We start from the raw sequence: 12,742 nt of genomic DNA, 5'->3' as shown, positions 1-12,742 counted from the left end.
GCCGATAACTCGGTTACAAAACATGATCATCTCATACAATAAAATATAGCATCATGCCTTGACCATATCACATCACAACATGCCCTGCAAAAACAAGTTAGACATCCTCTACTTTGTTGTTGCAAGTTTTACGTGGCTGCTACGGGCTGAGCAAGAACCGTTCTTACCTACGCATCAAAAAGACAACGATAGTTCGTCAAGTTGGTGTTGTTTTAACCTTCACAAGGACCGGGCGTAGCCATACTCCGTTCAACTAAAGTTGGAGAAACTGACACCCGCCAGCCACCTGTGTGCAAAGCACGTCGGTAGAACCAGTCTCGCGTAAGCGTATGTGTAATGTCGGTCCGGGCCGCTTCATCCAACAATACCGCCGAACCAAAGTATGACATGCTGGTAAGCAGTATGACTTGTATTGCCCACAACTCACTTGTGTTCTACTCGTGCATATAACATCTACGCATAAACCTGGCTCTGATGCCACTGTTGGAGAACGTAGTAATTTCAAAATTTTCCTACGCACATGCAAGATCATGGTGATGCATTGCAACGAGAGGGGAGAGTGTTGTCCACGTACCCTCTTAGACCGAAATCGGAAGCGTTACCACAACGCGGTTGATGTAGTCGTACGTTTTCACGATCCGACCGATCCAAGTACCGAACGTACGGCACCTCCGAGTTCAGCACACGTTCAGCTCGATGACGTCCCGCGAACTCCGATCCAGCAGAGCTTCACGGGAGAGTTCCGTCAGCACGACGGCGTGATGACGGTGATGATGTTGCTACCGACGCAGGGCTTCGCCTAAGCACCGCTATGATATGACCGAGGTGGAATATGGTGGAGGGGGGTACCGCACATGGCTGGGAGAGATCAACATATCAACTTGTTGTGTCTCCAAGGGGTGCCCCCTCCCTGTATATAAAGGAGTGGAGGAGGGGGAGGGCCGGCCCTCTCTATGGCGCACCCTAGGGGAGTCCTACTCCCATCGGGAGTAGGATTCCCCCTTTCCTAGTAGAACTAGGAGCCCTTCCAAGTAGTAGGAGTAGGAGAGAAGGAAAGGGAAAAGAGAAGAGAAGGAAGGAGGGGGCGCCGCCCCTCCCCCTAGTCCAATTCGGACTAAGCCTTGGGAGGGGGCACGCAGCCTCCCCTCTCTCTTTCCCCTAAAGCCCAATAAGGCCCATGTACTCCCCGGCGAATTCCCGTAACTCTCTGGTACTCCGAAAAATACCCGAATCACTCGGAACCTTTCCGAAGTCCGAATATAGTCGTCCAATATATCGATCTTTATGTCTCGACCATTTCGAGACTCCTCGTCATGTCCCCGATCTCATCCGGGACTCCGAACTACCTTCAATACATCAAAACACATAAACTCATATTACCGATCGTCAACGAACGTTAAGCGTGCGGACCCTACGGGTTCGAGAACTATGTAGACATGACCGAGACTCGTCTCCGGTCAATAACCAATAGCGCAACCTGGATGCTCATATTGGCTCCTACATATTCTACGAAGATCTTTGTCGGTCAAACCGTAACAACATACGTTGTTCCCTTTGTCATCGGTATGTTACTTGCCCGAGATTTGATCGTCGGTATCTCAATACCTAGTTCAATCTCGTTACCGGCAAGTCTCTTTACTCTTTCCGTAATGCATCATCCCGCAACTAACTCATTAGTCACATTGCTTGCAAGGCTTATAGTGATGTGCTTTACCGAGTGGGCCCAGAGATACCTCTCCGACAATCGGAGTGACAAATCCTAATCTCGATACATGCCATCTCAACAAGTACCTTCGGAGACACCTGTAGAGCACCTTTATAATCACGCGGTTACGTTGTGACGTTTGGTAGCACACAAAGTGTTCCTCCGGTATTTGGGAGTTGCATAATCTCATAGTCATAGGAACATCTATAAGTCATGAAGAAAGCAATAGCAACATACTAAACGATCAAGTGCTAAGCTAACAGAATGGGTCAAGTCAATCACATCATTCTCTAATGATGTGATCCCGTTAATCAAATGACAACTCATGTCTATGGCTAGGAAACTTAACCATCTTTGATTCAACGAGCTAGTCAAGTAGAGGCATACTAGTGACACTCTGTTTGTCTATGTATTCACACATGTATCAAGTTTCCGGTTAATACAATTCTAGCATGAATAATAAACAATTATCATGAAATAAGGAAATAAATAATGACTTTATTATTGCCTCTAGGGCATATTTCCTTCACAGGCCACCGCAGCCGGCAGAGGAGACCACCGCTGGATGGCGTCTGCTCTGCCCCTGCCCGTCCTCGACGTGCATGGCCCATGTCCCAGGCCAGACCATCGGGAAAGGGTGCTCGTCGTCTGAGCCGGAGGAAGGTAGGGCCGCTCTGGGCGGAGTGGGAGGAGCGCGGCGAGGGCGGCGACCAGTCCTCGACGCGGTCGACGTGGATGAGCATCTCGTGCAGCTTGACGCGGGGAGGGGGAGCGACCTCGCGGCTCGGGGGGGAGTATCCCAGCATGGCCTCGACGCGGCCGGCGCCGCGCGCCGTCCGCCAGATGGAGTGCTTGGTGGGGATGAAGGCGACGTCCCACACCCACACCCAGGAGGCGAACGTGCGCGTGTGTCCACGCTCGTGCGTGCGGCTGTCGAGGCGGTCGACGATGCACTTGGAGCCGAGCACCTTCTCCGCCCTCCTGACGGACCACATCTGCATGGACATCTTCTCGATGACGACGCGCACGTGGAGGAGAAAGTCCTGGTGCACGGCGTGCTCGTCCTCGTGCCATTGCTTGATGTTGAAGACGACGCCGTCGATGTAGATGGAGCCGAGGCGGACATCGTTGTCGCGGTGCGCCGGCAGCTCGAACAGCACTATGAAGTCCTCCGGGTCGTGACTCGTCACCCGTAGCAGGTGAGCCGGCGTGCGCAGCGTGGCGTCGAGGGCGCGGCCCACCGACATGGGGCTCGCCGCATGCCGCTCGACCGTGGAGGTAAGGAGGACGGCGTGGCGGCGCAGGTGGAAGATCTGCTGCTCCATCTCCGGCGTCCCGATGACGATCTGGTGGCTGCTCCTGGGCCGCCTGGATGGGTCGGCGTGGCGGCTGCGCTCCATGGCCGGCGCGGTCGGAGGCGAGTGTGCACCGGGCCGCGTGCCGGATCAGCCCTTGCAGGCTGCCCGAGCTGGCAGTCCTTGGCAATGTGGCCGGGCAGCTTGCACCGTATGTAGTGGATTGGATCTCTACAGTCTACACGGCGATGCTCGGAGCTGAGACAGCGGAAGCAGAGGCCCTTGAAGCGCTTTAAGAGGGCCTCCCGCCCCGCAGCATTGAATGGGGGCTGCTCGATCTGTCGATCCCTGGCAAGATCCGGGGGGGAGGGTGGCGCAAGGCCTGGAGCACTCCCCTCGGAGCAGGAGGCGCGGCGGAGAACCCGGAGGCGGGCCGGGAGGCGGCGGAGGGACCGGATCCGCGGAGGGACCACAGGACAGAGGCGGGTCGGGGACGGATGCGCGCCTGCCCCATCCATCGCTCCCCTGCGAGCTGGAGCGGGCGGACCCACCGGAGCGCACGGAGCGGGCGCGGCCCATTGGAGCCGGAGGGGTGGCGCCCCTGACCAGGCGGTCAGGGACGGAGGGTGGTGGCCGCCGCGGCCGGAGTGGCCGTCGGCGCGGGGGTGAGGGGGAGAGCGGGGGTTCTAATTCTTCGTCTTTGAGTGTCGTGGTTTGTACCAAGAAATCTATATTCACATGTCAAAACTTTTGATTTTTCTAGTCATACCCACATTTGTCTTTTGTATGTGTAAATTTCCATGGAAAAATTTCTTGACCACGAGGTTGTTTCCTCCAGAACATTCAATGTTTTTCAAGCATAAACAAACTCTTGTATGCAAATTTACACGTACATAAAGCATGCATGACTATGTACGTACATGCAAACAATCCAGGGTACTGTCATGATCAATGAAATCAAGACGCTCATGGTTGAGCGGGAGTTTATTCTGGCCAAGATACCTAGAACCCAGAATTGGGTTTCACACTATCATGGTAATTATGCTCGCACAACTCGAAATACCGTTTGCTGGTTGCAGCTCCCACCCCCTTTATTCATAATCTTGTATTAACGGATTTTAACTTGATATAGTTATGGAATAAAACTCCGAGAATTCTCACACAAAAAAACTAAACGCAATTGTCTAGAAAATTAATCGTCTTTTAAGGCAGACTAATCAGGATAAGGCTTTTCCACGCTGCCGCCTCGGCCCCCTTTCTCTCTCCTCTTAGGAGGTCTCATATTTTGGGAACAACATGTCAAAAATTTCAGCTCATTGTTTCAGTTGCAAAGTATGGTGCAAGCTAAGAGCCATCGATTGAAATAGCCTGTTAGTCCTTTTTGTTATGCTTGAGAGATCATCGTTCAACGTCACCGGAAATACTTTTTGTGAGCATGCGTTCTTTTGTATACATTTGACTTATTCAAAGTGAAAATGCATTGCACTTGTTTGTTCAGAAAATAAAAGATTTTGTAGACGCTATATGAAGGCTGAATCAAGCTCTAGTAATTACTGATGCTAAATGCTCTTGTATTCTTAACCGTGCAAGGTTCGTATCCATTGCTAGAAATTATCAGGTGAAATTGAGAGCAATAAGCACATTTTTTTTACATGAAAAACCATTACGAAAATAAACCACAGTCATAAGATAAGGCGACGATTTTAACTACTCCCTCCATTCCTTTATACAAGGCTACTATCAAAAATACATTTTGCATCAATACAAGGCCACAAACAGTAATTGAGGCAAAAATTAATGATGTTTCCTTATAAGCAGCTTTTTAATACTTACGTGCATGTAGTCATAATGACACTTAGCCACTTCCTTCCCATTCATTCGTTCCATGCTTGTGGTTTATTAATGACCCCGGTAAACGAAAAGAAAAATTGACTTGCAAAGGAGTTATTAAATTTTATCTTGGTATATGTAATATGAGTTTGTGGCCTTGTATAAGGAAATGGAGGGAGTATATTATAATAAGTATTACAAACATAGGAGGTTTTACAACATTTTGTATCTTCATAACAGTGTAGCTTCTCCTCGCAAAAAAGTAAAAAGTGCTTCATCTTGGTTCATGAAGACAAATTTGGCATCCAAGGAAGATGAAAAGAATCACTAGCATATTAAATTGATGTCAAAAATTTGTCACAAACTTACATTCACCATATTCACGTACTAAGGGCCATCGGTTTGAGAACGACAATGCAACAAGTCAGTCTTATAAAGCCTCAGCATTCGAGAACACGGTAAAAAAGTATGTGACACACTGTATATTTTGTTAAAAAAATTAACAGTAGTTATGTTTCCATGTTACTGTTTGTCTCATACAGTGATGTAATACATTCAATATATGTGTCAAAATAATTGAGTTGTACACAAAGTTTGATCAAATTTATATTAACAAATATCAACATCTACAATACTAAAGTCATATAGTATGAAAATTAATCGGTGGTTCATGTAATGACATTGATATCGTATTGTGAATGTTGATATTTTTTGCTATGAATTTGGTCGAACTTTACGAAGTTTGATTTCGGACAAATTTCATATGCAGACTAACAAGAAACAGAGGGAGTAGCTTGCAACTGATCAAGTGCTTCAAATTAATCATATACAGTTTCAGTTGCTATGTGTTCCAGACGCCCCCCAAGCTGCTTACTGGATATATGCATCTCAACATGCCACACAACAAACATCATTGTATAGCATTGGGTGGAGATTACAATGGTTTCGCTACGCATTGCTTACCCACACACTGTCTCCTATAGCAAGAGCTCAGTTACACACTTACCGCAAGAATGAATCCGACCAAACATACAACTGCCAAAATGTCTGGATCATGCCTCTGCCTGCTGATCTCATGTTTGAGGCTGCTCTGTTTTACATCCGAGGACCATATGTCGTCCTTGCTGAATGCCTCATCAACGCGCGAGTGCTATGGTGTATCCACGCGATGCTTCACGTTGCTACGATACTGGAAGTAGGCGAGCTGAACCCAAGACCCTGTCCTGTGCCTTTAGTGCCTGAATCGGATGAACAAGAAAACACATTACATTGTCCTGTCTTCAGACTAAACTGTAACAATGAAACTGCTCCTAGTGATTGGTAGGTCTGCTATATTTACCTCCTTTTCCCAATCTATGCACCACGCGATAAATGTTAGCAGCACCAGTTTGGTGAAGCTGCCGGAAACGATGCCAAGCCAGAGACCCTAGTCGAAGCATACAAGTTTCAGATTTCAGGACATCCATTCAATGGCAGGTAAAATAATTGAGTAGGAGAAGTTCTTACCATTCCGTTTAGGTGGAAGACAAATGCAAGCATCGCAGCCAAGGGAATGCCTAGCAGGTAGAACGCACCGAGATTCACGGCTGCTCCGATGTTCTGCTTGCCACTGCCCGTAAGCACTCCTTTACAGTTGAGAAAATTTGGTGTAAATTAGCTCTTGCTCTTATGGATTGCTGATTATATATATTCAGAAGTAGCTGTGTAGAACAATGAAGACTATGTACCTGAAAGAGAACTGTGGAGTCCATCTATCAAGTAAGATATTCCGAGAATGGGCAGCATCCTTGAAATGTATGTGACGATTTCCTGCTCATTGCTGTACAGGTACCCCCAAACATTCCGTAGCAAGACCATGGTCAGGGCTAACACCAATCCTACAGATAAGGCCATGTACATGACCACTCGCGTCGCTAGCTTTGCTGCTTCTGGGTGGCCGGCGCCAAGTTCGTTTGAGACGCGCGTGCTACCGACGAGAAAAAGAGCAAGAATCAGCTGAGTAGATGAACAAGATTATACTGGACTTATCAAAATTCAAACTGTACCACATATATGATGGGACATCATAATGTTACTCATTGGATTCAGAATTGGTCTTTTGTGTTGAGGAATTACAACTGACCTGATAGAAGAGGAAAGGCCAAGTGGTACCATGTACAGCAGTGCCCCTGTGTTAAGGCTGCAAACGGGAGCAACTAAGTACAGTACAGAGATGGAGCCATATATATAGGTGTATTTAGTTTCTGAAGCTTAAATCACACAATGATATGAACATGATGAGAACATTGTGCTTACCATATTGACAGCACTGATGTCTCAAGCTGAGGATTGGGCAGAAGCCCAGAGAGAAGCACAAGGATTTCAAATGACCACCACTCCAAGCTGCACATGCACAGGCAGTAATTATTCCAACTTGCAAGTCAAAAATACAGTAATTTATACCAGAGAAGAAAAGAAAATACTAAAATTTCTCTTTTGTTTTGGAGTATGTACCAACCAGATCATCATGGCGGACGGCATGGCGAGCGCGGTGAACTGGCGCAGCTCCCTGAACGCCTCCCGGGAGAAGCCGCTCCAGGTGTTCTTGCAGGTGCTGGACAGCCTGACGTACAGAGCCAGTATGACCAGATTGATGCCGTAGGAGACGGCGTTGCTGAGCGCGGCGCCCTTGCTCCCCAGGCCGGCCTTGTACACCAGCAGCCAGCAGACGAGCGGGTGGCAGAGCGCCGTGGTGCCGGAGCTGGCCGTCACGGGCAGGACGATGCTCTGCGACTGCAGGAACCGTATGTGGCACTGCAGAGGCACGTAGACGACGAGCGACGGGATCATCCACCGCGCGTACTCGCCGGCCACGGCCGATATGGCCGGGTCCTGGCCGAGGAAGACGAGGATCCTGGCGGTGTTGGCCCAGATGAGGACGATGGGGACGCAGGCGAGCGAGAGCACCACCATGGCGCGCTGCTTGTAGACGCCGAGCCGGTGGTACAGCCGCGCGCCGTAGGCCTGGCCGCAGAGCGTATCCATCGCCGTCGCCATGCCGGTCTGCAGCCCACGGGATTAATCAATCAGCAATCGGCTGTCTCCAAGACGAGGGCACGGAATTCTTTAAAAAATAGATGGGGAGTAGAAGGACGTAATGGCACGTACCAGGAGGCTGTAGCCGGTGACGTTGGCGAGGGAGGTGGCGAGGGAGGCGCCGGCGAGGGGCAGCTCGCCGAGGTGGCCGACGACCATGACGGACACCATGTTGACGACGTTCTGGAGGATGCAGCTGGCGATGATCGGCCCGCCGAGCCGCACCAGCCGCTTCACCTCCGCCGCGGCGAGGCCCTGACGCGCCCCATCGTCGTCCGCCGCCGCGGCCGCGTCCTTGCCGGGCCGCGCCGCCGCGAGCAGCGGCTCGTGGACGGGCGCGCCGGGCTTGGCGTCCATGGATTAGGAAATTGGGTGGGGGGCGACGGGAGGGAGGGCGGACGGCCTTTTTATGGGGAGGTTTGATGCGGTGTGACCGTGTGACGCTGGGTCAATTGGATCCACCGCTGGATTTTCTTTGTGTTTTGTTGCGTTGCGGCTTCTGCCACCGCGTCACGAACCTCCTCTTCTTTTCTTTCTTTTTTGAGGGAACGAATCCCCTTTTATGGGAAGGTGTGATGAGATGTGCAAAGGTTAGGGCATCGTCCCCAAAACGTCTGTAAAACTCCGGGTCAAGGTGTGTTAAGGTTTATTATCCAACACGATTCCTTATTTTTCCTCCTGTATCTGTGTTTTCGTAAACCGGACACAAATTGGGAAAGGTTTGTGGGCGTCTGAAACGCAGCCATGCACGCACCTGACCGCCATGTAAAATCCAAAAGTATCTCCCGTGCGAAACTTGTTGTTAAAGGTGGAAAGCCCTTTTATGGGAAGGTTTGATGTGATGTGACCGTGTGACGCCGTGGCAATTGGATCCATAGCTGGATTTTCTTGTTTCGGTTGCGTTGCGGCTTTTCTAGCTTTTGGCAAACTTTGATGGTTGTTAAAAACGCGCTGTCGTTATCGTTTCCCTAAAGGGAAAAAACACACCGTTGTTTGGTTAGGGTCTAGACCTGCTGAGGTCGTCAAACAATGCCTCGACGATTTTAACTGTGATATTCGAGTAATACAAATTATTTTCTGGCAAAAATAATTACTTTTTTGCGAAAAGGATCAATCAAATCTTTTATAAAAGTTCATCGGAAATACAAAGCATCTCAAAAATATAAAAAAATACATCGAGATTCATAGACCACCGAACAATCACTACTGCCATCAGAACGAGCCGCCGACGTGCCGCTATCGCCTCTTCTACCGGAGCCGGCATGACCTTGTCGATGATGGCCGGGAAGTTTTCGTGCATGTGGCCTTAAGGACCAGTGCCGTGACCCCCGCATTCATCACTGTTGAACCCTTGCATATATCTGAAACACCGTACCTGACACCAACTCTCGTTACTTGACAAGAAACTCTAACATCACAGGCCCAAGAAGACGGCAGGAATCTACGTCGACTAGTCCAGACGGACGGACTCGAGGAGGATTGGAGCCTGGAAAACAAACTCGTAGAAGAAGTGCCGCCATCTGCCCAAGCATTGCACCTGCGAGGACTAAAAAAACCTAACCTAAACTACTAACTGGAGCGAAGGCACCGGGTTTTCCCTCCCCGCCACCGGCCGCCGGAGCGGCAGGCAGAGGGGAGGTGAATACACGGGACCCTGATGAAGTTTGCCGTCTATGGTTAGATGAGGAAAACGAGGCGTTGTAGACAGGATGATAACTGGGGTAACAAAAATTACTGTTTGGTCCTCAATAATCCATTCCAATATAAAACGCTACAGAACTTATATGAAGGTCCTTCCCAAATGAATAAGTAAGAAAGAACAGCGTGTTTTCGAATGAATCGGTAGAAATAGAACGGACGAGGAACACTTAAAACATGCAGACGACTTGCTGTCCGGATCTTAAATGGCATAGGAGTGCTGCACTGCTGCTGATTGACTCCCAGTACCAAACTCACAATATGGACCCGACAGAATTGGGTAGACACAAAAGGGAATACCAAACACAAATTGTGGATCCGACAAAAAATTTGGCAGGCACAAAAGGGACGACTGTGCATGCCAAAAGAACAAAAGGAAACTTTCTATAGTGTGACCACTTTGGCAGAATTCATATCGACTGAGCAAGACATAAACTCTTGTTAAAGGCAGGTTCAAAATGGGCAAGGAGCACTCGACTAAAATGAGCGAAACACCATTGAGCAAAAGAATGACTGTTTTTAAAAACAAAAGGCGCCGCCGAAATGTAGGCTGCTGCAAAAATCCTTTCGAATAATTTAAGTATCTATAAGAAGATCGACAATTTCTTTCTGAGAGTAGGGTGTAAAATTGCTGTCCTGAAACAATTTCTTTCCGAAAACTGCATACGAGTGATGTGATATGCATGAACTTCCAATGCTGTACTCGAATTACATGGATTGGAGAACAATGAGGCTAGCCGAGCATATCCTATCTTGTTCCATTCCATTCCCAACCATGCCCATGACTAAGAAACTAGGCCTCTAAGGAATCGATTTTTCTGGTTTTCTTCTTTACAAAATTATGGCCCTTCTTAGCGCGACCAGTGTCATGCTGTTATTCCGGTGCATAGTTTTTTTACTGTTTAAGTGTTTTGCACGTTGGAATTGTTGAGTCTTCCACCGCTTTGATTGGGTTAAATCATTTTTTTGGAAAAGGAGGATGACCCCGGCCTCTGCATCTGGGAGATTGGGTTAAATCATGGGCGACGTATTCTCTCTGCCGCTTTGAATGTCTGTTCTTTGATCGCCACGTATCAGTTTCTAGGTGGAATCTGGTTGCATCGATTCTTCTGGGTTCTTCTTGTGCGATGTATCCGCTGTTTTTCTTTCCCCTTTGGATTGCTTTAAATACATATTAGATGACTTGTTGCGTCAATTGGCGTACTGACCAACTGCAACCCAAAAGTTAAGTGAATTATTTGAAAGATTTTTTTCTCAACTATCTGCAAATAATTATGTTCATATTGTGTTTCTATTTGCCTTGACAATGATCATTGCCCTTAATTTTTTGACGATTTGTTTTTGATGAGATAAGAATCTGTTCATAATGAATTTTTTGACCAGACATTAAGTGAACTATTCGAACGATTTTTTTCTCAACTGTCTCAGTTCTGCCGAGAATGTATCCTGTGCACCGATTCAATCTGTGCACCCAGTGCACCAGTAGATTCAGGACCCTTAGATGAAAAAGTAATGGATCAGATCTGGGTCAAAAGTTGGACTATACCTTTTTGCAGAGACAACCTCATAGTTTGTACAAACTAATCCGCACTCCACAGCACACATTCCCATAAAAAATATGTACGTATATTCTTATGCCCATACAGAAAATGGTTCATATATTTTGAACCAGATGTTCGATTTCGTTTTTGTCTCGACGAGATCTTTGAAATAAGATCAATGTTGAATATGTTTCAAAATTTATTATTTTTTGCTTCTTTCAAGCTTGACTCGGAATTCGATGTACTAGAAGAATGTGCACGTAGGACACATGTGTGAGACCGATGCAGATATTTCTCGCAGAAATTACGAAACGTGTAAATGTTCCAGCCATGTTTCGAGCTAAATTTCAAAGCAAAAAATGTTGATTTCGAAAAATATACTTGATTCAAAGATCTCATCAAGTAAAGAAGGTAGTCAAAATCGTTCCAAAATCAGACATTTAGTTCAAAATATATGACCCCTTTTTGTTTGAAGCAAAAAGGTAAACATACAGATTTATTTTTGGTTGGAGTGTGTGCTGTGGAGTGCGAACTAATTTGTACACACTGCAAGGTTGTCTCTGCAAAAAAGGTATAGTACTACTTTTGACCAAAATCTGGTCCATTACTTTTTCATCTAATGGTCCTGAACCTACCGGTGCTTTGGGTGCATAGATTGGATCGGTGCACAGGATACATTCTCCAGTTCTGCCATCCGGATAGCTTCAATCCCAAGCCTTAGCCAAGTAGAGATAGGAGGTCTGCGTGCAAAGGGTTGCTAAATTATATTTTCTTTCCCCTCTCGTAAGGCGACTACGAAAAGTCTTCCTCCCCTCGATCTTCACAGGAGGAGTGGATTCGCCTCCCCTCCGCCTGCCGCTCCAGCGGCCGGCGGCGGGGAGGGGATTTACGGCGTCTCAGATCCGGCTAGTAGATTGGTAGGGTTTTAGTTCGTGCATGGGCAGCGTTTGGATGGATGGCGGCGCTTCTTCTTCAAGTCAGCCTTTCGGGCTTCGATCCTCCTCAATTTCGTCCGTTGGGATGGATTAGACGGAGCCCGGCGAAGCTTCCTGCAGCTCCTCGAGGCGGCGATATTTGGTGTCAGTTTCTTCAGATCGATTCAAGGATTCAATGGCGACGGCTATGGCTCCATGGTGCTGGTTCTTAGGGGCATGTGTACGAAGACTTCCTGGCTGTCATCGACAAGGTCAAACCGGCTCCGGTATGGGAGCGGCGACAACGGCGTGTCGGCGGCTCGTTCTGGCGGCGGCAATGGTCGTTTGATGGTCCATGGACCTCGATATAATTTTTATTATGTTTGATGTGTTTTGTACTTCCGATGAATCTTTGTAATAAATCTGATAATTTTCACAACAAAAAGGAGGGCTACGTATTTCAGTTGTGTCCAAGACTATTGTTATGTCTGTCATGTATAATACTTGGGCTTGTTTGCTGATTTGCGTTAATTGGTGCAGAGACCAACTGCATACCGAAAGTTAAGCAACCTGTTTTAATGATTTTTTTTCTCACTTATTGTATATTAACCAACGACACGTAACGATGATCGTTTTCCATGTCCTTCTTTGGTGGGCCTGGGCAATCCAACAACTGTTTTGTTG

General features: G+C 47.7%; 1 protein-coding gene across 1 annotated transcript; it reads right to left on the bottom strand.

Annotated features, from left to right (window-relative positions):
* Positions 1-5,571: 5,571 nt before the first annotated feature.
* On the bottom strand, positions 5,572-8,260 carry LOC109747903 (protein DETOXIFICATION 16). Its single transcript, XM_020306950.3, has 8 exons — positions 7,978-8,260; positions 7,328-7,872; positions 7,126-7,212; positions 6,953-7,009; positions 6,558-6,796; positions 6,337-6,455; positions 6,170-6,256; positions 5,572-6,068 (listed from the first exon to the last, which is right to left on the bottom strand). Exons 1-8 carry the CDS (start codon positions 8,074-8,076, stop codon positions 6,012-6,014), a joined length of 1,290 nt encoding a protein of 429 aa, XP_020162539.2. The 5' UTR covers positions 8,077-8,260; the 3' UTR covers positions 5,572-6,011.
* Positions 8,261-12,742: the final 4,482 nt, after the last annotated feature.

The sequence above is a fragment of the Aegilops tauschii genome, chromosome 7 (genome assembly GCF_002575655.3).
Source record: "Aegilops tauschii subsp. strangulata cultivar AL8/78 chromosome 7, Aet v6.0, whole genome shotgun sequence".
Lineage (NCBI taxonomy): Eukaryota > Viridiplantae > Streptophyta > Magnoliopsida > Poales > Poaceae > Aegilops > Aegilops tauschii.
Note: the sequence above shows the minus strand (reverse complement) of the source record. Positions and strands in the feature narration are given on the sequence as shown.

Coding starts and splice junctions, on each gene's coding strand:
- LOC109747903 (XM_020306950.3), bottom strand. CDS start 8,076: ATGGTGTCCGTCATGGTCGTCGGCCACCTCGGCGAGCTGCCCCTCGCC. Junction 7,010..7,125: donor ACATCAGTGCTGTCAATATG/GTAAGCACAATG, acceptor TCCCGTTTGCAG/CCTTAACACAGGGGCACTGC. Junction 6,456..6,557: donor ACTCCACAGTTCTCTTTCAG/GTACATAGTCTT, acceptor TCAACTGTAAAG/GAGTGCTTACGGGCAGTGGC.